General features: G+C 43.2%; 1 protein-coding gene across 1 annotated transcript in view; it reads left to right on the top strand.

The window, feature by feature from the left end:
* Positions 1-347: 347 nt before the first annotated feature.
* Positions 348-26089, top strand: part of ZSWIM9 (zinc finger SWIM-type containing 9) — a 60871-nt gene continuing 35129 nt past the window's right edge. Inside the window, exons 1-3 of the mRNA XM_075840004.1 lie at positions 348-479; positions 14919-15029; positions 22442-23508. Of these exons, the coding sequence (XP_075696119.1) occupies positions 22522-23508 (987 nt within the window). The 5' untranslated portion in view covers positions 348-479; positions 14919-15029; positions 22442-22521. The remainder of the gene's footprint in view (positions 480-14918; positions 15030-22441; positions 23509-26089) is intronic.

Below are 26089 nucleotides of genomic sequence, written 5' to 3'. Positions count from 1 at the left end.
CATTGATCTACAATAGATAACCCTGTATAATGTTTGCACTGTATATGTGACATTTTTAGATATACATATTATGGGTTGTACATATATGTGGGCAGGACTTTCAGGAATCCATTAGCAGCTCAGCTATAGTTTTGTAGATTATATTATCAGAGAGAGCAGGCTTATAAAGTTTAATACAGAACGGCGACCTGTGAACGCCATCAAGATGGCCCCCGTTGTGGTCCTCCTCTCACGGATATGAAGACACATTTGCCTTCATATTTTACATAACATATAAACCCTTGTAACACAAAAACTCCGTCCAACAACTGATGACGTTTAGCTTCGCCAGCTGTTCATTGGTCGACACTTTCTTCCGCAAGAGGATCCTTCTTTGTATCGGTTGTTATAGGAAAGGCTTTTTTTCTTTTCTTTACGTCATTTACCGGAAGCCGCTCATGAATATAGGGAAGTTGCGACGGCACCGGGAAGCGACTCCAGTAAGTGACCTCGTGCCTTTCATTTCTTTATAAGAAACTCCCAAAAGAAAAGTGTTGATGTCTGTGAGCGCAGCAGCGGCTGTTAGTGTGTCGCGCATTAACAGCTCATCACTCCGTGTGTATATCATTGATACCAGCGAGAAAACGGTGACTGCCTGTAGCTCGCAGTGGAGCGAGAAGCTCGAAGTCGTTATAGTAGCCAGATTTCTCGTTTTTTTTCTATTTGTAATCCAAAGTGAAGTGCCAGCTGAACGGAGGGCGCTCTTTTGATCTGGGCCTTTTGGGGCTGTGACTGTAGTGATGACCTGTATGGCGCCTATCTCCTTTAGAAAACAAAGTCTTGGAGACCTTCATCACAACTAGTGTAAACTGGAGGAGATGCCAATAGTAACCAATCAGGATGCAGCTTTCGTTTAAATGCCTCAATCACACGAGCGTGTCTGATTTGCGTGTGGAAAAAACTTGCCGTGTCCGTTTCTCTCGTCCGTGGTTTCTCCTCTGCAAGGTTTCCCTGTGTTTCGCCTCGCTTTTACTTTTTTTTTTCTCTGTATTTAGCAACTGATGCCTGAAACACTGACCGCACGCGGATATCTTCCGTGTGCTGTCCGTTGTTTTCACGCACCCATTTACTTCAATGGGCAATGAAGTCCGCAAAAACGACATACAGAGAATAGGACATGCAGTGAGTTTTATGCAGCGGAGCCGCTTCGTGAAAAAACATGGACGTCTGAATAGCCCCACTGTGAATAGCATTGGTCAGCGTGCCAGTTATTTCAATGGACCGCTCGCACGCTCGAATGCACCTTAAAGAGGCTCTGTCACCAGATTTTCAAACCCCTATCTCGTATTGCAGCAGATCGGCGCTGCAATGTAGATAAGAGTAACGTTTTTTTGTTTTTTTTTTAAAAACGAGCATTTTTGGCCAAGTTATGACCATTTTTATATTTATGCAAATGAGGCTTTCTTAAGTACAACTGGGCGTGTTTAAAGTTATATCCAAGTGGGCGTGTATTGTGTGTGTACATCTGGGCGTTTTTACTTGTTTTACTAGCTGGGCGTTGTGAATAGAAGTGTATGATGCTGACGAATCAGCATCATCCACTTCTCTTCGTTACCACCCAGCTTCTGGCAGTGCACAGACACACAGCGTGTCCTCGCGAGATCACGCTGTGACGTCACTCACTTCCTGCCCCAGGTCCTGCATCGTGTCGGACGAGCGAGGACACATCGGCACCAGGCGACAGAGGCTACATCGACTTACCTGCAAACGCCGATGCTGCTGCAGAATCAACTGTAGCCTCTGTCGCCGATGTGTCCTCGCTCGTCCGACACGATGCAGGACCTGGGGCAGGAAGTGACGTCACAGCGTGATCTCGCGAGAACACGCTGTGTGTCTGTGCACTGCCAGAAGCTGGGTGTTAACGAAGAGAAGTGGATGATGCTGATTCGTCAGCATCATACACTTCTATTCACAACGCCCAGCTAGTAAAACAAGTAAAAACGCCCGGATGTACACACACAATACACGCCCAGTTGGACATAACTTTAAACACGCCCATTTGTACTTCAGAAAGGCTCATTTGCATAAATATAAACCTGCTCATAACTTGGCCAAAAATGCTCGTTTTTGGAAAAAAAAAAACGTTACTGTAATCTACATTGCAGCGCCGATCTGCTGCAATAGGAGATAGGGGTTTGAAAATCTGGTGGCAGAGCCTCTTTAAGGCTCCCTGAATCTGAAATCTGATTAGTTGCTATGGGCAACTGCTCCCCTTTTTTCTTTACACAAATATTGATTTGTCTCCAATGTTTTTCCTGTCTTAAAAATGTATAGAAGTCATTGACATTCTCATCAGTTGTTATTACAGCATTCATGGAGGGGTAAAAAGATGTCAACTTTATTCAGCAAGTCGATACGATTACGGCGATACCAAATTTATATAGTGTTCGTTTTTCCTTGTAAAAGTAGTAAAAAACAAATTTGTTAAAAATAAAGTTTCGTTTTTTTGCCATATTCTGAAAGCCAAAAATGAATATATATTTTTCTGTCCATTAAACAATATGAGGGCGAATTTTTTGCAGAATGACATGCAGTTTTTATTGGTACGATTTTGGGGTACCTAAGACTTTTTGATAAATGATTCTATTTTTTGTGGTAGATGAGGTGACCAAAAAAGATAGCGATTCTGGCTTTTTAATATATTTTTCGGCATTCACCGTGCGGATTAAATGTTATATTGTAATAGTTCAGACTATTACTGACGCAGTTATGTTTTTTGGGTATTTTTTTATATTGGTTTTTGGGGAAAATGTAAAACTGTTTTGTTTTTTTTAGCTTTTAACCCCTTCTTGCACCACGACGTAAGTGCACGTCCAGACGAGCAGTTACTTAGCGTACTTTGACGTGCAGTTACTTCTGGACTTTAGCGGTTAACCGCCTCGTGGCGCTACACCGTAGCGGCGATTAACTGTACACGGTGTCTGCCCTGCTCTCCCTGTTGCCAATCAGTGGCCAGGCGCCGCTGATTTAGGTAATTAACCCCATAGTGGCGAGATCGATTGGGATCGCCACACTTAGGGGGTTTGTAGCAAATCGGCAGCCCCCACAATGCGATTTTGGAGGCTGCCGATGGCTGGCATGGCAACCAGAGGACAGACAATGTACAATGAGTCTGCCATGTACCGAAGCTTATGAGGACCAGCTGGTTCTGGTAGCCTTCCTATTACGTCAGTGCCAGAATACATTAAGCTACCTAGGTAGTGTAATGTATTCTAGCAGCAGTCAGTGCTGCAAGTCTACAAATCCCCTAGTGGGACAAAAAAAAAGTTTGTGTTTTATAAAAGTGTAAAAATAAGATAAGTTACAAAAACCAAAAATGCTTTTTTTTCTAAACGTTAAAAAAAAGTGCACATCATTGGTATCTCGTTTGTAATGACCCAAGCTATAATATTTTTCCCGCACGGTGAAAACTACAAAAAAAAAAAAAAAAAACAATGGCAGAATCTATATTTTTGTCACCACTAGGCATTCACGGTACGCTTTGATACTGTTTCGATGCTGTGCGCCCTCAAACGGTTCGATACCGTTATTTCATGTATTTCAATACTAAGCGTGTTAAAACACATGAACGTATGAAAGCAGGGCTGCGGCTGTGTGATAGTCATTGCCCCGCTCCTGAGTCTTGTCAAGTGCGCGTGCGAACAGCACTGCACTAATGAGCGGCGGCACTGAAGACAGAACATGGCGGGCGCACTGCAAAACACCCCCATGTTCTGTGTTTAGTGCAGCGCCGGCCGCATCACCTCATGCTGACCGCACGCGCACTTGTTGTCAGGAGCAGGGTAATGGTTATATTTCATAGCCGCAGTCCCGCTCTAACGACGGAGTTGAGAGAAACCTCAGATCTCCGCCGCTATTCCTCTGAATGATGCGATCAAAGCTGACCGCAGCATTCAAGGGGTAAATGAGAAGGAGGGATGCCCCTTGGATCGCGTGACAGGGAATCACTGTGACGCGATCGAGGGACATACCATATATGGGCAGACAGCCCAGGGTCCATTGAAGGTCCCCAGGGCTCTCAGACCATATTTCCTGTTGTTAGGGCATAATTAGTTAGGTATGTCTTAACAACTGCCTGTGTACTATCAGTACACAGGCTAAAATATTGGCATATAGATATATGCCAGTACATTAGTTTAAAAATAAAAAGGTAAAAACATAAAGTACACAAACACATTTTTTACAATAAACATTAAAGTAAGTCTTAATACATAAAATATACACCTATTCGCTATTGGCGTAGCTGTAATAACCTGCACAACACATTTTTTTACGGAATTTATGATGTGTACACTATAAAAAAATAAAAGAAAAACTTTTCTTTCACTTATAAATATGAGGTGTGATGAATTTAACCTCTGTGCCTCACATTAATAGTAATTAACCCAATGTTGTCCATTATGACTGAGAAGCATGATGTGTTAATTACTTTTAATGTGAGGCACATTCAAAATTCATCACACCACGTGCCTCACATCAGATAATGGAAGGACTTTTTTTTATTTTTATTACTGTTGGCAAAGTAGCGTCTTGGTATCGAGAATCGCAATACTGCACAAAGTATCGGTATCGTATTCCACATTCTGGTATTGTGACAACCCTAGTCACCACCCCTCCCAAAATATGGTGATACAAAAAATAAGTTATTTTATTGCGCAAACATTGCAAACCATAAGAACTATATACATTTGGTATCGCCGTAATTGTATCAACTCGCAGAATAAACTAAAATTTTAATTTATAGCCCACGGTGAAAAAAAAAGTAAAAGAATATAAAACATTTGTCAGAATTGCTTGTTTTTGGTCACCCGGCTTGCAAAAAAATGGAATAAAAAGTGATCAAATAATCGCAAGTACACCAAAATGATACCAATGAAAACTACAGATTGTCCCACAACAAATAACACACAGCTCCGTTGGAGAAAAAAAAACTAAAAAAAAGTTATGGCTCTACGAATATGGCGATGCAAAATGTGCAGAGTGTTACAAAACCGGATAAGATTGGGCACCATTTATCAGTGCGACAGCGGCCACACATCTATGAATTATTATGGCACTCTGTATGTTTGTAAACAGAAAAGCACGTGGCGCTTTTCTGTTTTCATTCATACTTTTCACTGCTGTTGCGCGAATCACACGCGTCCCACGGAAGTGCTTCCGTGTGGTGCGCGCGATTTTCACGCATCCATTGACTTCAATAGGTGAGTGGTGCGCGAAAAACGCAGAAATATCGGACATGTCGTGAGTTTTACGCAGCGGACTCGCGCTGCGTAAAAATTACGGACTGTGCATGGCCCCATAGACTAGCATAGGTCCGTGCGAGGCGCGTGAAAATCATGCGCATTGCACGGACGTATTTTACATCCGTCTGAATAAGCCCTAACTCCAATAAATATAGAAAAAGACCTGTGGGGTCTGTGAGGAGTATAGTTTCCAAAACGGGGTCACTTTTGGGGGTTTTATACTGATGTGGCACCACAAGTCCTTCCAACCTGACATGGTGACTAAAAAAAAAATGGAGGCCCCAAAATACACTAGGTGCTCCTATGCTTCTGAGGCTTGTCTTTCAGTCCATTAGGGCACTAGGGCCACATGTGGGATATTTCTAAAAACTTCAGAATCTGAGCAATAAATATTCAGTTGCGTTTCTCTGGTAAAACCTTTTTGTGTTACAGAAAAAAATATATTACAAATGAAATTTGTCAAAAAAAAATTAAATTTCTCAATTTCCACTCTACGTGGCTTTAATTCCTATGAAACGCCTGAAGGGTTAAGAAACTTTCTGAATTCTCTGTGGAATACTTTGATGGGTGCAGTTATTAAAATGGGGTGATTTATGTGGTTTATCTAATATATAAGGCCCTCAAAGCCACTTCAGAACTAAACTGGTCCCTAAAAAAATAGCCTTTTGAAATTTTCTTGAAAATGTGAGAAATTGCTGCTAAAGTTCTAAGCCTTGTAACCAGTGTTCCCTATAAGGTGCGTAGCCGCGCACCTTCCACGGTCCGCCCGCTCACTAAAGTTTAAAGCCCGTGCACAGTCAAAGGTGGTGGCGTCGGATGAGTGGCGTCGCTAGCACCGGAGAGGGCTCCGGAGCTAGCGACAGCCACATTCACTTGTTTGTGCGTCCTCCGGACGCAGATACAAATGAGTACTATAGGCTGCAGGCCATAAGGCGCTGCGGAAACTCCCTGCGCAGGCCAGCGTGATGACGTCACATCATCACGCCGGACTGTGCTGGTGTCCCGCCCGAGAGGCAGTGTATCGCTCTGTCCGTCGTGGGAATGGGCCAATGTAAGTACAATCTTTTGTTTTTGAGGGGGCTGTGTGGTAATATACAGGGCGGGGAAATTGCTGTGTAGCACTATGCACACGGGGGGGGTGCTGTTTAGCGCTATTTACACGGGGGTGGGCCTGTGTAGCACCATATTCAGGGGGGGATTGCTGTGTAGCACTATATGCAAGGGGAGGGGGGGTTGTGTGGCTGTATATACAAGGGGGGGATTGCTGTGGCAGTATATACAAGGGGAGGGGGAGTGCTGTGTGGCAGTATATACAAGGGGAGAGGGGGGCTTTGTAGCACTATATACAGGGGAGAGGGGGGCTTTGTAGCACTATATACAGGGGAGAGGGGGGCTTTGTAGCACTATATACAGGGGAGAGGGGGGCTTTGTAGCACTATATACAGGGGAGAGGGGGGCTTTGTAGCACTATATACAGGGGAGAGGGGGACTTTGTGGCACTATATACAGGGAAGGGAGGGGGCTGTGTGGCGCGATGTACGGGAGGGGGCTGTGTGGCGCTATGTACGGGGGGGCTGTGTGGCGCTCTGTGCAGTGAATACAGATGGATATGAATGGAGAGGAGTGTATGACGCTGATTGGTCAGCGTCATACACTTCTCTTTACAACGCCCAGTTGGGAAAAAGGTAAAAAACGCCCAGTTGTTTATTAATAAACTAATTAGCATAAATCTAAAATTGCTCATAACTTGCTCACAATTGATTGTTTCATATATGAACAGTGATGTCAGGGGATTCCCCAGAGTCCCGGAGTAGAGCCTATACTAGCACTCTGCCCGGGACTCTGGCTCTAATCCCAGAGCCGGAGTCCTTGTCAGAGCGCTACTAGCAACTGGCTCCTGACATAACATGATTTCTTCTGATGGTTTCGGTCCGCTACTAGGGTGGAGAAAATGATGCGCAGGCGCTGTGATAGCGCAGGATTGGGCATGCCTAGTAAACACTGCTAGTGTTCGCTATCCTAGCATCAGACCAGCAACTATCAAGAAAGGGAGTATCCGGTCCACCACTTCCCTCACTGTACAGTGACATCAGGAATGACATGCCCGTACATTGAGCCAGCCGGAAAACAACTCGGATCATGGATGGGCTAGCACAGGAAGTAGGGATTTTGCTACTGGAGACGCATCACGTGACCAGCATTGGAATCGGGTGTTAGAAGATTAAATCAAAACATAAGAATATTACAAATTCCATTATTTTTATCTGTGCAGTGAAATAGAAATTGGTTCTGGAAAACCCCTTTAACATGAGCATAAAGATGGCAGACCTGGGGCCTTTCATTAGGCCACCAGGCTGCCATAACAAACACCTGCGATGGGATGTCAGAGGGGGGCATCCCCCTGTTTATAACGGCTCATATGACATGGGAAATAGCGACCACAGCATTTAAGGGGTTAAACTAGCAGGATCCTTCTCGTTGCACTGCAGTATCAGGTGTTTCATACAGTTGACACGCTCCTCTTATGCAGCGGGCTCAGCCCGTTGACCCGCTCCGTGTGTGTGTGTGTGTGTGTGTGTCCGCTTTCCAACCTGCTGTGTATTTATATAAGGCGGATGTCGGGAAGTGTTTATATAGTTAACATAAAGTAGTGGTTGACACGCAGAGATGGCCTTAGTTTAGATGAGGTTTTATTAAAACCTCCACATTATAACTACATATTACCTCTACTTAGTTACTGAATAAAACCGCTAGGGCTGGGCGATTAATTTAATTAATTTGCTATGTAGACGCCTCACGATTCTGTATTTTCACAGACTCGTTAAATCGATTCTTTGACAAAACAGAATTAAATTTTTATCTGCGTGGGAGTGTGTTTTCTCTTATTTCCAACTGGGCGTGTATTGTGTTTGTAACATATGGGCGTGTTTACTTGTTTTACTAGCTGGGCGTTGTGAATAGAAGTGTATGATGCTGACATATGATGCTGACATACACTTCTATTCACAACGCCCAGCTAGTAAAACAAGTAAACACGCCCAGATGTAACAAACACACTACACGCCCAGTTGGAAATAAGAGAAAACACACTACCAGTTGTCCATTAGAAAGGCTCATTTGCATAAATATAAAATTGCTCATAACTTGGCCAAAAATGATCGTTTTAAAAAAAAAAAAAAAAACTTTACTATTATCTACATTGCAGCGCCGATCACATGCAATAGGAGATAGGGATTTGATAATCTGGTGACAGAGCCTCTTTAAAACGCGGATACAACTGACAGCGCTTGCAAGTCAAGGGAACCATCAGTTCCCTGCCCCACCTTTCGGCGCTTTACCAGTGATGTAGGTGATGTGATGACGTCACCGTGCTGCCTGCGTCGTTCTGCAGGAGGCATGGTCAGAAGGAACTAGGTTTTCAATGCTGGAGGACGGCACAGGAACATGGACAGGTAAACGTGGCACTACCTGCAGAGGCATCTACATGGGGCAGTGTGGCGCTATCTTCATGGGCACTGCGGCACTACCTACAGTGGTGCTTGAAATTTTGTGAACCCTTCAGAATTTTCGATATTTCTGCATAAATTTGAAATAAAATTGAGAAGACGTTACCTACATCAAAGTGGATAAAGTTAACCGAATCAAATGAGTCAAAAATATTAGACTTGGTTATTTATTTATTTATTGGGGAAAATGATCCAATAACACATCTGTGGGTGGCAAAAGTATTTAGTCTCATCCGTCCATAAAAACATTGTTACAATAGCCTTTTGGCTTGTTCAGGTGACCTTTAGCAAACTCCAGGTGGGCAGCAATGTTGTTTTTGGAGAGTAGCTTTCTCCTTGCAATCCTGCCATGCACACCATTGTTGTTAATTGTCCCCCTGATCCATAAACATTGACATTAAGGCCTCATGCACACGACCGTGTTTTTGCGTCCACAATTCCCCCGCAAATCCACGGGAGAATTGCGGACCCATTCATTTCTATGGGCCCATACACACTATCCGTGTTTTCACGGGTCTCCGCATGTCCGCACATCCGTGCCGCAGAAACTCAGGACATGTCTTATTACGGCCAACAAATTCGATGCGGACATGCCAATAGAAGTCAATGGGCCCGTGGAAATTGCGGATACACCTCCGTGTGTCATCCGCAGTTTGCGGATTTGCGGAAGTGTTGCTAGGCGACGAGCGAATGAGTTCTGTCGTCATCCTGTTTTACCTAGGCTTTTTTTTTTTCATCCGCATTTTGCGGATTACATACGGATGAACTGCGGATTACATACGGATGAACTGCGGATGACATTTCACGGAACACGGTCCTGGAATTTGCGGACCAGAAAAACACTACGGTCGTGTGCATGAGGCCTTAGAGGCTCTGCCACCAGATTTTCAAACCCCTATCTCGTATTGCAGCAGATCGGCGCTGCAATGTAGATTACAGTAACGTTTTTTTTTTTTCAAAAACGAGCATTTTTGGCCAAGTTATGTCGCATTTTTATATTTATGCAAATGAGCCTTTCTTAAGTACAACTGGGTGTGTTTAAAGTTAAGTCCAAGTGGGCGTGTATTGTGTGTGTACATCTGGGCGTTTTTACTTGTTTTACTAGCTGGGCGTTGTGAATAGAAGTGTATGATGCTGACGAATCAGCATCATCCACTTCTCCTCGTTAACACCCATCTTCTGGCAGTGCACAGACACACAGCGTGTTCTCGAGAGATCACGCTGTGACGTCACTTCCTGCCCCAGGTCCTGCATCGTGTCGGACGAGCGAGGACACATCGGCACCAGGCGACAGAGGCTACAGTTGATTCTGCAGCAGCATCGGCGTTTGCAGGTAAGTCGATGTAGCCTCTGTCGCCTGGTGCCGATGTACTGTTATCTACATGGGCAGCGCCGATCTGCTGCAATACGAGATAGGGGTTTGAAAATCTGGTGACAGAGCCTCTTTAGCTAATGTGAGAAGTGCCTTTATTAGCTTAGCGGTTACCTTGGTTTTTTTGTGTGACCTCGCAGACTTATACGCCTTGCTCTTGGCGTGATCTTTGTTGGTCGACCACTCCTGGGAAGGGTAATAATGGTCTTGAATATTCTCCTTTTGTACACAGTCTGTCTGATTGTGGATTGGTGGAGAAGAAACTCCAGGCCTGAAAAGACCCTAATGACCAGCTACATTTTTTAGTTTTTTGCCTTTCCACCTTTCAGCAGCCATAACGTTTGTTTTCCATGTCGTCCCCATGGTGGCCACATCTGGAGGATGTCATCTTTGACCTCTATAGGGACAGGAAATAGAGCTTAAAAGGACCCTCCGATGTACTGCCCGTTGGCTCACAATCGAATCACGGCCCTGTCAGCATGCAATATCACAGGGCCGTCGGAAGTGGGGCACGCCATGTTTGAGTATCGGAGGTCAATGAAGGCGCGCTGGAAATTCTCCAGATGCGCCGGAAGTGATTCAAGCTGGCGGGACTTCCCCTGTTACTTAAACCCAGCAGGTCGTTTGTGGAGTTACCTGATCTGAGGTCTGAGACTCCACCTGTGTGAATGTCCTCTCCAGGTTCTGAAAGCGCTCTCTCTCATCCTGCTCCATCTGAGACACCATGGTTCCCAGTAGCTTGAGTACCCCATAGGGGGAAAAATGCTAATCCTATCACTTGGAATGGAGTGGTGTAATTGATGGTTCCTCTTCTTTCTTCTCAATAGGAAAAAGCAGATCACAAAAAGCTAAAACTGAAGTTAAAAAAACATCGTAAATGTGCTGTTTGTAACCAAAAATTGTCTGACTTATATAAAAGGACTGTATTTCTCAAGTCCTTGAAGATGAACAACCATCCCTAGTAGATAGTCTAAGGGTTATGGTAAGAGAACAGGTTTATTTGTCTTTAATATCTATTGAAGACGGGTCCATCAGAAGTACATCAAAATGTCACACCAGCCTCTCCATATGCCAATGTTTCACATCACTCTACTCCTAGAATGTCTTTTCCATCTTGCAGCTCTGTCTATAAGTAAAAGGGCTAGTTTTGATCTGCTCTCCTCCGATTCTGATGAAGAAGAGGGAACGTATGTCTCTCCAGATGAAGATTTGACTATTAATCCTGCACAAGAAGTTAGAGACCAAGAAAAAAAATATTTTTTCTCCTCTGAAGACATTGAGGGCCCTAATCAGAGCTGTAAGAGGAACAATGCAGATTAATGAAATTCAACCTCCTCGTATTGTACATTATGAAATGTTCGGAGGTTTAAGACCCAAAAATAATCTTGTGTTTCCCATAAATACGGATATCAAGGACATTATTTTTGAGGAGTGTCAGGAGCCAGAAAAAAGGCTAGGGATTTCTAAGGAGTTTAGAAATAGGCTTATATTTTACTCTGGTGAGTCCAAAGTATATGATGAGATTCCTAGAGTAGATATCCAAGTTGCAAAAGCAGTAAAGTTAACATCCCTTTAGGCCCCATGCACATGACCGTAAAAACTCCTGTAATTACGGGCCCATAGACTTCTATTGGCCACGGGTACCTCCCCGTATGCTTACGGGAAGGTGCCCGTGCCGTTGAAAAATATAGAACATGTCCTATTTCAGGCCGTAATTATGGCACGGGCAGCCCATAGAAGTCTATGGGGCTCCCGTAATCACAGGAGTTTTTACGGTCATGTGCATGGGGCCTAAAGGGATGTTAACTTTACTGCTTTTGCAACTTGGATATCTACTCTAGGAATCTCATCATATACTTTGGACTCACCAGAGTAAAATATAAGCCTATTTCTAAACTCCTTAGAAATCCCTAGCCTTTTTTCAGGTAATTACGGGAGCGTTTCTAGGCGACGTCAGTAAATAGTCACTGTCCTGGGTGCTGAAAGAGTTAAACGATCGGCGGTTTGCAGCTTGAAATGGTGCTTTATCAAATGCAGCTCGTAGAGCAATTTGGATTAGATATTGGAAAGAAGGAGATACAAGATCCAAAGATCACTTATATGGCATTGATTTTACAGGAGAATATCTGTTTGGTACTTTTCTGGATGATCTTTTAGAGAAGGTATCTAATAAAAAAAAAAAGATAGAACCCCAAATTAAAAACCGCCCTTTAAAACCCAGTTTATGGACTAAATTTAGTCCTATCAAAAAGGGGGAAAACTCAGGAATTTCCTTCTTAACCCCAATATAAATACAAAATCCTATACAAGCCAAATTGCACTCAAATTGCAGTGAGTGGAGAGCTGAGTTTTCATATTGTTACAATCCGGTGTAAAATATGGAGCTGTTTTCAAGGGAAAACGGTCTCGATTTGTAAAGGATCAAATGTTTTTTGGAGCTGATCTTGGAGCTATTTTTCTATTGACACATTGAAAAACCGCTCTAAAAACTTCTCAAGAAGTGACTTGCTACTTCTTTTTACAGGCCGATTTTTTTATTTTTTTTATTTTTTTTTTTAAAACGGCCAGGTAAAAAAACGCACAGTCTGAACGAAATGCCGTTCTCCCCATTGAAATCCATGGGCAGATGTTTGTAGGCGTTCAGCTTCCGTTTTTTCGCATTTACGCCCCGAAAAACGCCTGAAAACACTGCGTGTGAACATACCCTAAAGGAAGCGTATTTCCACCTCCCAATTCAGCCAGCCCATCAAACATTTCTCAGGTTTGCTCTGCTCTTTCAAGGGAAAATGCAACATTTTCAGCACTACCATTTGGAATATCGTTAGCCCCAAGACTGCTTACCAAAGTTTTGGTAGAAGTAGTCGCATTTCTAAGGGCACAAAGAATTATTATAATCCTTTACTTAGACGACCTTCTGATATCGTCTCCCTCAATGTACACTATGAAACACCATCTTCAGGTATCTACTCATCTGGGACGGATTCCGAACTTTAATTATAGGTTTTTTATGTTTTACTACGTTTGCAAAATAAAGTAAAGTAACATAATTAGTATCTCCATAATCTTACCGACCCATAGAATAAATATAACACGTTATTTATGCCGCATAGTGAACGGTGTCAATTTAAAACTTGAAAAGCAATGCTGGAATAGCTGCTGTTTTTTGTTTGTTTTTTCAATTCCCTCCCAAAAATAAGTTAATTTAAGGTAATCATTATATTACATGTTCCCAAAAATTATGTAATTAAAAATTACAAATCGTCCTGCAAAAAACAAGCCCTCATACGGCTATGCAGACGGAAAAATAAAAAAGTTATGACTCTTGGAAAAGTTACACTGAGCTGTATATGTTTTTATTTTATTTATTTTATATATATATATATATATATATATATATATATATATATATATATATATATATATATTGTTTTTTACTAGATGCCTCTGTTTGGAAGTGTGGTTGATTACGCTTTTCCATACAGTTGAGAAGAAGGCATACAGGCCTGATGAATCACCAAAGGATCCTCTTTTGGCATCTGTCTAGTGAATAGGGTCCTAGGAATACGTATGGCGTATTTGCCATGAACTTTCTTGATGTATTCGTTGTACGTACACAGTGTGAATACACCCTAACATGCTGATATCTTTTCTCCTCTTCCTACTTGGGCCCCATCACGACCATAGATTTAGTCCGTAATTACAGACCCATTCTTTTATATGGCTGAATCGTGTGATTTCTGGCCATGAATTCGCTGGGCTACGCTGTTTCCGTATGTCCGATAGAACTGAATGGTAGTTACAGAAACCGCGTACATCGCATGCTACACTGCTTCCGTAACTGCCATTCACTACTATGAGTTTTACGGAAACAGCATAGCTCAGCAAGCTACGCTGTTTCCGTAATTCATGGTCAGAAATCACACGATTCAGCCACAATACAGAGCAGTAGAAAGGGGGTTTAGGTGCCTCGTTGTAGAGAGAGGTGTGGGTCTCAGAGGTGAGACCCACATCTATCTGACATTTATGACCTATCCTGTGGGTACATCATAAATGTTTCTGATGGGGAAAACCCCTTTAATAAATAACGTAAATAGTGGTCGGAGCACTGAACCCTGGGGTACACCACTAATAAAATATTTACATCCTTCTCCTTTATGTCAAACGAGCTCTGTACCATGAATATTAAACCCACAGTAAAAAAAAATGCAGTATGGCTCCAGGATCCGATTTATTTATGACTTCAATGGGAGGCAGAGGCGTTTTTTTTTTTTGCCCCGAGCAGCAGCTTTTAGCCGCTCACGCGGAAAAAAAGCGGCATGTCCTTTCTTGCCTCGGTGTCTGCCTCTGACCTCCCATTGAAATTAATGGGCGGCAGAAAAAACTTGCGGCGCTAGTTTCCGAGCGTATTTCACTGTGTTTTTTGTAAAAAGAAACCAATGCTTATGTCTCTTGAGAGACACCATCACAACATCCTGCCTTTTTAGGACGTCTGGAAGGAAATTGGTGGTATTGATCCCATGATGCCTCGGCACAGGATCACGTAAATAGGTGGCGCCAGTGCTGGCTCTGCCAGGGGAGCAGCACATTGTGATTATCCTTTGCTAAATAAGCTAATAAATTGTAATGATACAGCGAAAAAGGCTAAAATGTGACCTTCAGTATAACTGTGTGATAGGAATCTATCTAATCATAATCAGTAACCATGTTAAAAGTGTGTGCAAAAGAACCTCATTCTACATGTGTTATTTTGTTTTTCAGGATTTGAGTTGTCCACTAATGGAACACTTTCCATAGAGTGAAGATGTGAGTAATGTCAAGTGACCTGTTGTAACATCTCAAGTTTTTATCCTGGTTGTGTGGAGATTCAAGGTTGGTCTTATTTTAAGAGCGTTTTATGTAAAGTAAAAAAAAATGCTTATAAAATATATTTATTTATTTGTCAATTAAGCTTTTTGAATGCTTGAGACCCCAACTATTAACCGGAACCTTCCCTTCATAAATGTCCACCATCTAATACTACATTTTCCTGCAGCTTCGCCTGTCAAAATTCGCTTTTTGGAGCCAGACCCGCAGCCACCATCTAAAGGGGTTTTCTTTGATTTGACTACCGTTTTAAGATGTAAAATGATCTTTCTCGTTTCTTGCAAAGGGTGACACAGACCGTGGTATATGCTGTTGCCACTAGGAAGCTTGACGCTTAGAATTGAATAAGTGGCCACTCCTACATGATATACCCCGCCTACAGACACTTAGCTGTTTAGTTTTAGCTTAGTGTCCGTAGGAGGCAGAGACATTTTTATGTTTATTTTTTTATTTTTACAGCTGGGAAACAGGCTGACAGATGTCTCCCTGTTTTCTCCTCCTTAGCATGTGCACGGTGTAATCAACAAATCCGCCGTTGTTCCCCTGCCTATGAAGACAAGTGGGACACGAGCGTCAGCTTCTCAGTGATCCACCAGCCTAAGGAGCACCTCAAATATGTCTCCCCTTACCTCAGGGTGAACCACTGTGGGGGTTCTCCTGCTGGTCACACATTTAGGAGATGGAGGATGAGTGTCACAGAATGTCACGTACAGTTACATGACGTATCGGCAAGGGGTTAAGGCTGTCGGTGACAACTTACAGGTCACTGATTTCACACCCTCTCCCTCCCCTGAAGCGATTTCCTTCCTTCATCCTCAATGGTTCCAGACAGTTTTTCTAGCTCATTCTGAACTTGAAAGTATAGTTTTCAAGGAATGGATACACCCAGACAAGAAATTCTCCCACTCTAGCTGGCTGAATTTCATCTATCCTTTTCAGGAATAGGCCTGTTCCAAGTTGGATGAGTGTCCGCTGGTAGATCCTCCTGTTTCCCGTCTGGCCAAAGCCACTACTTTGCCTATAGTGGATACCACTTCCTTCAAGGATCCTCTGGATCACCGTGTGGAATCCTTTGCCAAGTCCGCCTTTGCGGCCTCCGGCTATGCCTTATGCTCCATTTTTGCCTCAGTCTGGGTCAGCAGAGTAGTCACTGAATGGGCGCACAAACTCCGTTGTGACGTGCTCTCCGGATCCGAATCGGTGGATCTGTCCCATCTAATCTCTAATGCGTTCAAGTACCTATGTGAAGTTTCTCTTGATTCTAGTAGCTCGGGTTTCGGCTTCTACCATTTCTATCCGCCGAATGCAAGGATAAAAGCTTGGTCTCTATGTAGATAAAGCTTCAAAGCGGTACCTGGCTGTGCTTCCTTTTTATATTCCCGACTTTTCGGGACAAGATTGGACGAAACCATCTCAGAGGCTATTGGTGCCATGCGCACCCACCTCCCCAAGAACAGGGTCAAACGCCCCCCCCCATTAAGATGACAGGTGTTCATTTTCGCACCTTTTCGTTGGTTCTCCAACACTGTCTTCCAGACCGCCTTCTCACCAGGAGCAAACCTTCCTTTAAGGCTCACCCCTACTCGCTACCCCGACCTCAGTCTGCTGGAGCTGGTAAGTCTATTTTCATGTGAAGTTGCGCCCCCGCTCGATTCAGTTCGAGTGGAGGAGAAGCTTCTGCACTAAAAAGGACGTCTGGCTCTCTCACATTTCAATGCTTGGGCTCGGGAAGTGGTATCCTCCCGATAGGAAATTTTATTTACCAGCTTTCCTACAGAGCGTTTCTTTCAGTCCGCTCTTTCTCAGTAACCCTTCAGGGCGGCCGGCTTTTTTTTGGAGCAATCGACACTTCGAGGGGGTCATCATTCCAGCGCACCTGACCTAAAGTTTTTGGGGGCTCTTATCCCAACCTTTGTGTCGCACCGAAAAAGGACTGCTCGGTTTGACCCATCCTGTACCTCAAGTGTCAGGGTCTGCCATTTCTGCAAAGAATCCTTTCAATCTGTCATCGCTTTCCTGGAACAGGGAGAATTTCTTTCCTCAGTCGACATCAAGGGTGCATATTTGCAGGTCCCATTTGAGTCCCCACCGCTTCCTGCGCTTTGCAGTGCTGTCCCATCATTACCAATTTGAGGCTCTTCCGTTTGGCCTTGCTACGGCCCTGAGAGTTTTTACAAAAATACTTTTGATCGTTATGGCGTTCCTTCTGACTGGGGGGTGGGTGTCGGTCATCCTGTACCTGAACGACATTTAAAGAGAACCTTTCACCTCCCCATACATGTGCAGCATGTAATGGGAGGGCTGCACAATCCCTGAGGCACTTCACATTTTTTTTCCTACCGCCCTCCGTTATTTAGATATCGATGCCGTTATATTTGGCGCCCGATTTTTGAATAACCCCCTGAACTGTCAACGGGGCGTGTACTGGCAAGGGGGCGTGTTACTATGGCTGTGACACTGTCCAATCAGATGTGGACAGTTTTACAACAAGAGCGAGGAGAGAGCGAGCGCGTGCGTACGCTCTCAGTCTTGATCTTTCAAGATCAGTCTTCTGCCGAACTGGCAAGGGGGTGTGTCACTGCTACGGACAGTGTAAGAGCTGGGGAGCGCGTGCACTGTCCGTAGAAGAGACACGCCCTCTTGCCAGTTCGGCAGAAGACTGAACCTGAAGGCTAAAGAGTGAGAGCGTGCGCGCGCGCTCGCTCTCTCCTCTCTCCTCTATCCTCGCTCTTGCTGTAACACTGTCCATATCTGATTGGACAGTGTCACAGCCATAGTAACACGCCCCCTTGCCAGTACACGCCCTGTTGACAGTTCAGTGGGTTATTTAAATATTGGGCGTCAAATATAACGGCACCAATATCTAAATAAAGGAGGGGGGTAGAAAAAAAGTAACGTGCCCCAGGGTTTGTGCAGCCCTCCCCATTACATGTTGCACTCAGCTGCACATGTATGGGGAGGTGAAAGGTTCCCTTTAAAGAGGCTCTGTCCCCAGATTATAAGTGCCCTATCTCCTACAGGAGCTCATTGACCAGATTTGCCTCTGATAGGGCAAGGCGGACGTGGACCTGATGGCGTCCAGGTGCAATCGCCAGGTTCCCTGCTTCATCTCCCGAGCCCAGGGTCCTGAGGTCCGCATCAGGGACACAAGGCCAACAGGATTCTGACCATCCTGGTAGCCCAAGATTGGCTGCGTCGTTGTTGGTACACCCGGTGGACACTGCTTCCCCGTCCCTTCCTCCTCTTTCAGGACGGGACAGGGAGCCGCCGAGTAAAGAGCAGGGACACGCACGCGTTACAGACAGTGTACGGGGCCAGGCATGAACGCAACAAATACGCTGCCTGGCCCCTGTCAATCAACGTAGGGAGGGGGGGGGTTGAATTGTGGAGCGACGTAAGAGCATTTGGGAGTAACGGGGACTCCATCATTGCAATTAAATGCTCATTAGCATAAAGTTAATAAAATGGGTTTCTCTACAAAGGAGGCAGTAAGCAGAAATTGAAAATAAACGTTAGGAACAGGTTAGTCTCCTCTTCAATACACTGTTTCTACGGACATTATGGTGACAGACTCCCTTAAAGGCTAGGAAGTCTTCCTCAGCCCGCATTTACCATCATACCTGGAATACCTACTTTTGTTGGTGTGAGGATCGCAATCTTCCTCCTTTGCAATTTGTTCCCTCTCCAGTTTTCTTTCCTTCCTCCAGGGTAGCCTGAACCAAGATTTGACCCTTAGTTCCCTGAAGGGACAAGTTTTAGGCACTTTCCATGTTGTTCGGGCACCTGTTGGCATCTAAGTTTAACGTCAATACTTTTCTATAGGGGTTTGCACATGCGGTTCTGCCTCATTATCCTCTAATCTAAGTTCTATTAAGTGCACACCTTTGCCTCTGCAGATCTTAAGTGGGTTGCAAGGTCTTGCAAGCATTTGTGAAATAGGTGACCATGTCCTGAATTCTGTCCCTGTGGACTGCTCTAGAATGACCCACGGTCTGCGTCCCCCAAAGCAACAAACGAGAAAACAGGATTTTTTCGAGTACTTGCCATTAAATCCTTTTCTCGTTTATTGGGGGGGGGGGGGGCTCCCATCCATTGTGTTTTCAAGGTTTTGTTAATTGTCAGTTTGAGGCATTCTCCTCTATTATTTTGGCATACTTTCTATTACCTTGTTCCTGCTTCTCCTACTGCTTGCTAAATATCTCAATGTTTGTTTGCAGACTGGGTATATCCTGTAGGAGGGGCAACTCTTTTCTTTAAAATTTTTAGTGTTGGGCATCCTAATGGCAGCGGCATATACCACAGTCTGTGTCCCCCAATTAACTTGACTTGAAAAGGGTTTTACCGGGAGTACTTAAGAAATCCTATTATTTAGCCATTCTTTAGAACACAGGGTCCATATAGTTCTGTATTACGAAGCTTTTGTTTGGCATTTAATTAAACATGCCACAGCTTACCTCAGTGGTATAGGTCCATAGCAGTCTATATGTGCCAATCTACATATCTGTGTACTATGGCCATTTGCATGAGTCTGCTCTCACTGGATAGTATGAAACAAAGTGTAACTAGATGAGTTTGCTACTGAGTTGTTTAGGAGAGCTTAGTTGACAACACTTGTAAGGACATGAAGTGGCAACCATATTGGTTGTTTTCCAGCCTTCTAGAAAAAGGATATAACTGTGAAATGGAGCATACAATTCCTCATCCAGGAATGAAAACCTGACTGCACTCCTAAGGTTCCATAAGTTCAGAGCTGCTTTTACCTTTCACCTGGTCACCTAGGGCGCCCATTCCTGACCGGTTAAAGCTATACCTGTAGACTAAAGAAACATGATCAGAGATGGTGACCATATATTTACTGTTCAATCATGGTAAAGTGGAATAAATACTTTTACCTTATTTTATAGCTTTTAAGGTTTTAACATTATGGTGGGAATTTATCAACCTTTCTATGCCAGTTCTTTTGGCTGAAATGTCACAATTTGCTTTGAAAACGGCATGTTAAATACTTTTGTGTCAAAAAAGACAAAAGTATAATAGGTATGATACCTTTATTGGCTAACCATAAAAGTTCTATATGCGGCTTTCAGAGCGCAGAGGCTCCTTCTTCAGGCAGTTTACAAATGAATGACTTAGAAAAAAGCACAACATTTAGATGTTACACAAAGACAATTAGTACATGAGGTGATACATCATTAAGATAAGCCGGGGCAATACAACTGAGGTTATAGGGGTGATGACTTAGGCCCCATGCACACGAACGTGTTTTTGCGGCCGCAATTCCCCCGAAAATCCACGGGAGAAATGCGGCCCCATTCTTTTCTATGGGGCCATGCACACGACCGTAGTTTTTACGGTCCGTGCATGACCCGGGAACCCGCACCGCAGAAAGAACGGGCATGTCCTATTATGGACATCTTCTGCGGTCCGGGCTCATTGAAAACAATGACGGCGGCCATGTGCATGTCCTACAATTTGCGGGCGGCCCGCGGCTGACAGTCCGCAGCCGGCCGACCCGAAAATCACGGCCGTGCACACGGCTACGGTCGTGTGCATGAGGCCTTAGGAGTTAAAGAGGCTCTGTCACCAGATTTTCAAACCCCTATTTCGTATTGCAGCAGATTGGCGCTGCAATGTAGATAACAGTAACGTTTTTGTTTTTTTCAAAAACAAGCATTTTTGGCCAAGTTATGACCATTTTTATATTTATACAAATGAGCCTTTCTTAAGTCCAACTGGGCGTGTATTGTGTATGTACATCTGGGCGTTTTTACTTCTTTTACTAGCTGGGCGTTGTGAATAGAAGTGTATGATGCTGATGAATCAGTATCATCCACTTCTCTTCGTTAACGCCCAGCTTCTGGCAGTGCACAGACACACAGCGTATTCTCGAGAGCTCACGCTGTGACATCACTTCCTGCCCCAGGTCCTGCATCGTGTCGGACGAGCGAGGACACATCGGCACCAGGCGACAGAGGCTACATCGACTTACCTGCAAACGCCGATGCTGCTGCAGAATCAACTGTAGCCTCTGTCGCCTGTGGATGTGCATCTAGCCTTTTCAAAGGCGTTTTATACTGTGCCTCATAAAAGGTTGGTATATAATTGAAATGGCAGGGACTGGGGGAAAATATGTGCAATTGCGTAAACAACTCAGTGATCGAAAACATAGTGTGGTTTTAACGGTACACCCTCAAGGTGGGTCATCGTTACCAGGGGTTCCACAGGGCTCCGTATTGGGCCTGATTCTTTTTAATATGTTTATCAATGACCTTGTAGAGAGCTTACAGAGTATAATTTCAGTATTTGAAGATATTAAGCTCCTCTGCAACCCAGAGGAGGATAATGTAATACTACAGAGCTATTTGGGGAAGCAGGAGGTTTGGGCAAAGAAATGGCAAATGATGTTTAATGTGGATAAATCTAAGGTGATGCACTTGGGAAGAGGAAACAAATTTTACTATTATGCATTAAATGGTAAAACACTGGGTAAAACTGCTACTGAAAAAGACTTGGGCATATTGGTGGACAGTACATTTACCCTTGGCAACCAGAGCCAGGTATCTGCTGCCAAGGCAAATAAAATTATTGGATGCATCAAAAGAGGCATAGATGCTCATGACCAGAACGTAGTTTTGCCTCTATACAAATCACTAGTCAGACCACACATGGGATACTGTGTACAATTTTGGGCGACTTGTGTATAAGGAGGACTAGAACGGGTACAAAGTAGGGCGACCAAGGTAAATTAAGGGAATGGGTGGCTGGGTCGGCTTAAGGGTGATCTAATTACAAATCTGTACGAAAATGAAATTGGACAGTAGATCTTTCTAATGAACTTTTTACACCTAGGCCTCTAACAAGGACAATCGGGCATCTTCCACGTCTAGAGGAAAAAAGGTTTCACAGACGGGGATTCTTTACTGTGAGAGCAGTGAGACTATAAAACTCTCTGCTACAGGAAGTTGTAATGGTTGATTTCAAGAAGGACCTTGATGCAGCAACCTTATTGAGGCTTCTGGATCAACACCGTAGGATTATAGGTTAGACTTGATGGATCGGTGTCCTTTTTTTTTTCAATCTTATCAATGAGATATATATTTATATCTCGTTGATAAGATTGAAAAAAGACACGTGTGTGTGTGTATATATATATATATATATATATATATATATATATTATGCACACACACAAAAATAGAATCCAGACGCACAGGCTTAAATACGAGGGGATGCAAGAGGTTTCTTTTATGACCACCTGTGACATCTTGGCTCACACAACCTGAGCCTTCCTCAAGCTTGATCCGATCGAGAAGAACACAGAAAACCCAGTACATTTGTAGATATTCTTTTTTGTAGGTATTTTAGTATTTAAACATTAATAATTGATTTTCTACTTTTTCTGTTTCTTTCTCTATTAGGTTGCCTCTTATTTATATTGTGGGATTTACAAATATTACAATTAAAGACTTGGTACTTGGAATCGGCTGAATTCCCAAATATGGCTTTTAAAGCAGAGACCACGAAAGTTAGGTCACTAAGTCTTGCAGGAATTGCTCAAGTCTCCAATGATATCTCAAGAAAATTCTTGGATCGCAGTGATTTGTCAAGGCTTTTAAGAATTGCTTCTAATTTTCTTAAAGATCACACTCAAGTGCTGGCGGAACTAGATAGTTTTTTTGTTTATGATCCAAATGCCAAAATAAAGCTTGTGTTTGTAGAAGACAGTGTTTTAGTGAAGAACATTTTTATTATGTCCTCATCTATGCAAGAGCTGGCACAAAAATACCCCGAGAATCTTTATATAGATTTCTTAAGTAATATTGGCCCTGGACTGAACTTGTACAGCGTTTCTTGTGAAGATGACGCTGGATGGAAGATGTGTGCCTCCTGCTTATCTAAAACAAATAACCAAGATACATTAAGATTTATTATAGTTTCCGTTTTGCAAAGTATTCCAAAAATGAAAGCGCAGATCAAATCTATTATTGTACATCCAGAGATTTCGGATTCTTTAGACCTGAGCATGCTCTTGCCAAACACAACTGTTAGACACTGTATGTTGTTAATTGTTAAAGTCTTGGAACAGAAAGTTGCTCACTTACAAATGGAAACCCAAGCCAAAATAAAGTCTGCCTTACAAGCCATGTTTCACGCTCGCTCTCTGAAGGTCTACAATCGTCAGCTCAGTGATTTGAAAGCATTAAGCCCTGGAGAATTTTACCAATATTACATTGATACGTGGCATCCAAGTAGAAAATTATGGTGCACGAAGGACAACAAAAAGATAAGAACAGAAAAATCAATCAATGCTTACGTTGCATCCCTTCATTATACACTGTCCTCAAACGTTGGCATCCTGCCATCCCTGTTTCAGTGCTTACGAGTCATTCTTCGCCAAACCCATGAGCTAAAAAGTGTTCCAGATGCTTTACTTGCTGTGGATTCCCAGCCTGTGCCGGAGTCACCCTCAAATCCAGTGGAACAGGTATGATAAAGTTATGCATGGATTATGTTTACTATATGCATTTTCTATAGTGCTCCATCTATACTGTGCTATTAGACATGCTACCAGAAAAAAAAAAAAAGAGCAAGACTAAAAAACACAAAACACATTAGGAAAATAATTACTAGAGACTTAAAGTCACCAGTTTATGACTGCCCTATCTCCTACCTAATGTAACCGGCGCTTTGATGTAGAGAAGTGCTGTGGGTTTTTTTTTTTGTTTTTTTTACTTTTATTTTTGACAATATTAGGAAGATTTTAAGATTTATGCAAATTTGTTCTTAATTCCCAACTGGGCGTTTTTTTTTTTTTACTTTTGAGCAAGTCGGCATCGTAAAGAAAAGTTTATGATGCTGACCAATCAGCGTCATACACTTCTCTTCATTCATTACTGTGGGAGTAAGTGACGGCACAGCGTGATCTCGCAAGATCACGCTATGCTGTGAGTACAGCTGGACATGAATGAAGAGAACTGTATGACGCTGATTGGTCAGCGTCATACACTTTTCTTTACAACGCCCACTTGGTCAAAAGTAAAAAAAACGCCCAGTTGGGCATTAAGAACAAATTTACATAAATCTTAAAATCTTCATAACTTTGTCAAAAATAAACGTTTTTAAAAAAACAGCACTTATCTACATCAAAGCGCCTATTCCATTAGGTAGGAGGTAGGCGATAGGGCGGTAACTTGTAATTATTGTAAGTTGAGCCTATTCCTCTGTAGGTAAATAGAAATTGGTTCTCTACAACTTTCCCCTCTGATGCCGACATCATCACAGGTTGAATGTTCCCTCAAGTAATGATGGCCCAGTATATCGCACCTCGAGGGCTTCTGTTGTCATGCTAGAGAAGAGAATGTTTAAAAATAACTGAAATACCTAAACTTTTGGTCAGTTCTGAAGATCACAGGCAAAATAATTTGTATTTGATTTTTATGGCCAGATAATTAAAAATTCCCTTTCCTCTATTCTCTCAACAAGTAGGAAATTTGCACAAAATCATTAGGACCTGAAGATACAGTAATTTAAGAATGCTACATTCCAGAGGGGTTTTCAATGCCTTTTATTTTGATGGCTTATCTTTAGGATAGATCATGAGTATTCGCTCGGTGGGGTTCAACTCCCCTGCCGATCAGCTGACTGACGGGTCCGCGGAGTTCATCGCCTAGGCCTCTTCAGTGTTTACCGGGCACAGCGCTGCACACTTTCGTAGCGGCTGTGCCTGGGATTGCATCTCGGGTTTATTTGCTTAAATTGGGAACCTAACTACAATCCATGGCACAGCGCTACAGAACTGTACGGTGCTGTGCCTCTAAAATAGGACAAGGCTACGGCAACGAACGCCGCGGCCCCTTCATTCAGCTGATCGACAGGGTAACAGCATTCGAACTCCCACCGATCTTATATTGATGAACTATCCTAAGGATAGGCCATCAATATAAAAGTTCCAGAAAACCCCTTTAAAGAGGCTCTGTCACCACATTATAAGTGCCCTATCTCCTATATAAGGAGATGGGCGCTGTAATGTAGGTGACAGCAGTGCTTTTTATTTAGAAAAATGATCTATTTTAAACCACTTTATTAGCGATTTTTAGCTTTATTCTAATGAGTTTCTTAATGCCCAAGTGGGCATGTTTTTACTTTCGACCAAGTGGGCGTTGTACAGTGTATGACGCTGACCAATCAGTGACCAGTCAGAGTCATACACTCCTCTCCATTCATTTACCCAGCAGCATCGCGTTCTTACTAGAACGCGATGTGCAGCCACATACACAGACATTAACGTTAATCAAGTGTCCTGATAATGAATATATATGACCTCTAGCCTGGACGTCATCTGTATTCAGAAACCTGATACTTCTGAATCTTTTCTGTGAGATTCCAGCAAGGCAAACCTAATCTCGCGAGATTACGAGGTAAACGAGATTTCGTTTCCCTTGCTGGAAATCTCACAGAAAAGATTCAGAAGTGTCAGGATTCTGAATACATATGACGTCCAGGCTGGAGGTCATGTATATTCATTATCAGGACACTTGATTAACGTTAATGTCTGTGTATGTGGCTGCACATCGTGTTCTAGTAAGAACACGATGCTGCTGTGTAAATGAATGGAGAGGAGTGCATGACTCTGATTGGTCAGCGTCATACACTCCTCTGTACAACGCCCACTTGGTCGAAAGTAAAAACATGCCCACTTGGACATTAAGAAACTCATTAGCGTAAACCAAAATCGCTAATAAAGTGGTAAAAATAGATCGTTTTTTTAAAATAAAAAGCATTACTGTAATAGGGCACTTATAATGTGGTGACAGAGCCTCTTTAAAGGGATTTTATAATCTATTACATTTTTATTTAAAAAGGGTTATCCAGGACTTTTAAAAATCGGGCGCAGGGCATGGTATAAAGTAATAATCTATCATATACTCACCCCATAATGTGCTCCAGTGCTGAGGCCCCATTCTCTGCCTCTTCAGCCCCAGAAACTCCTGCAGTGGTCACATGCCGCTGCAGCCGATCGCTGGCCTCAGCGTTGATGCTGCCATGAGCAACATGATGGCTAAGGC

Source organism: Rhinoderma darwinii, chromosome 10 (assembly GCF_050947455.1).
Source record: "Rhinoderma darwinii isolate aRhiDar2 chromosome 10, aRhiDar2.hap1, whole genome shotgun sequence".
NCBI classification, from domain to species: domain Eukaryota; kingdom Metazoa; phylum Chordata; class Amphibia; order Anura; family Rhinodermatidae; genus Rhinoderma; species Rhinoderma darwinii.
This window is presented reverse-complemented; position numbering and strand designations above follow the sequence as displayed.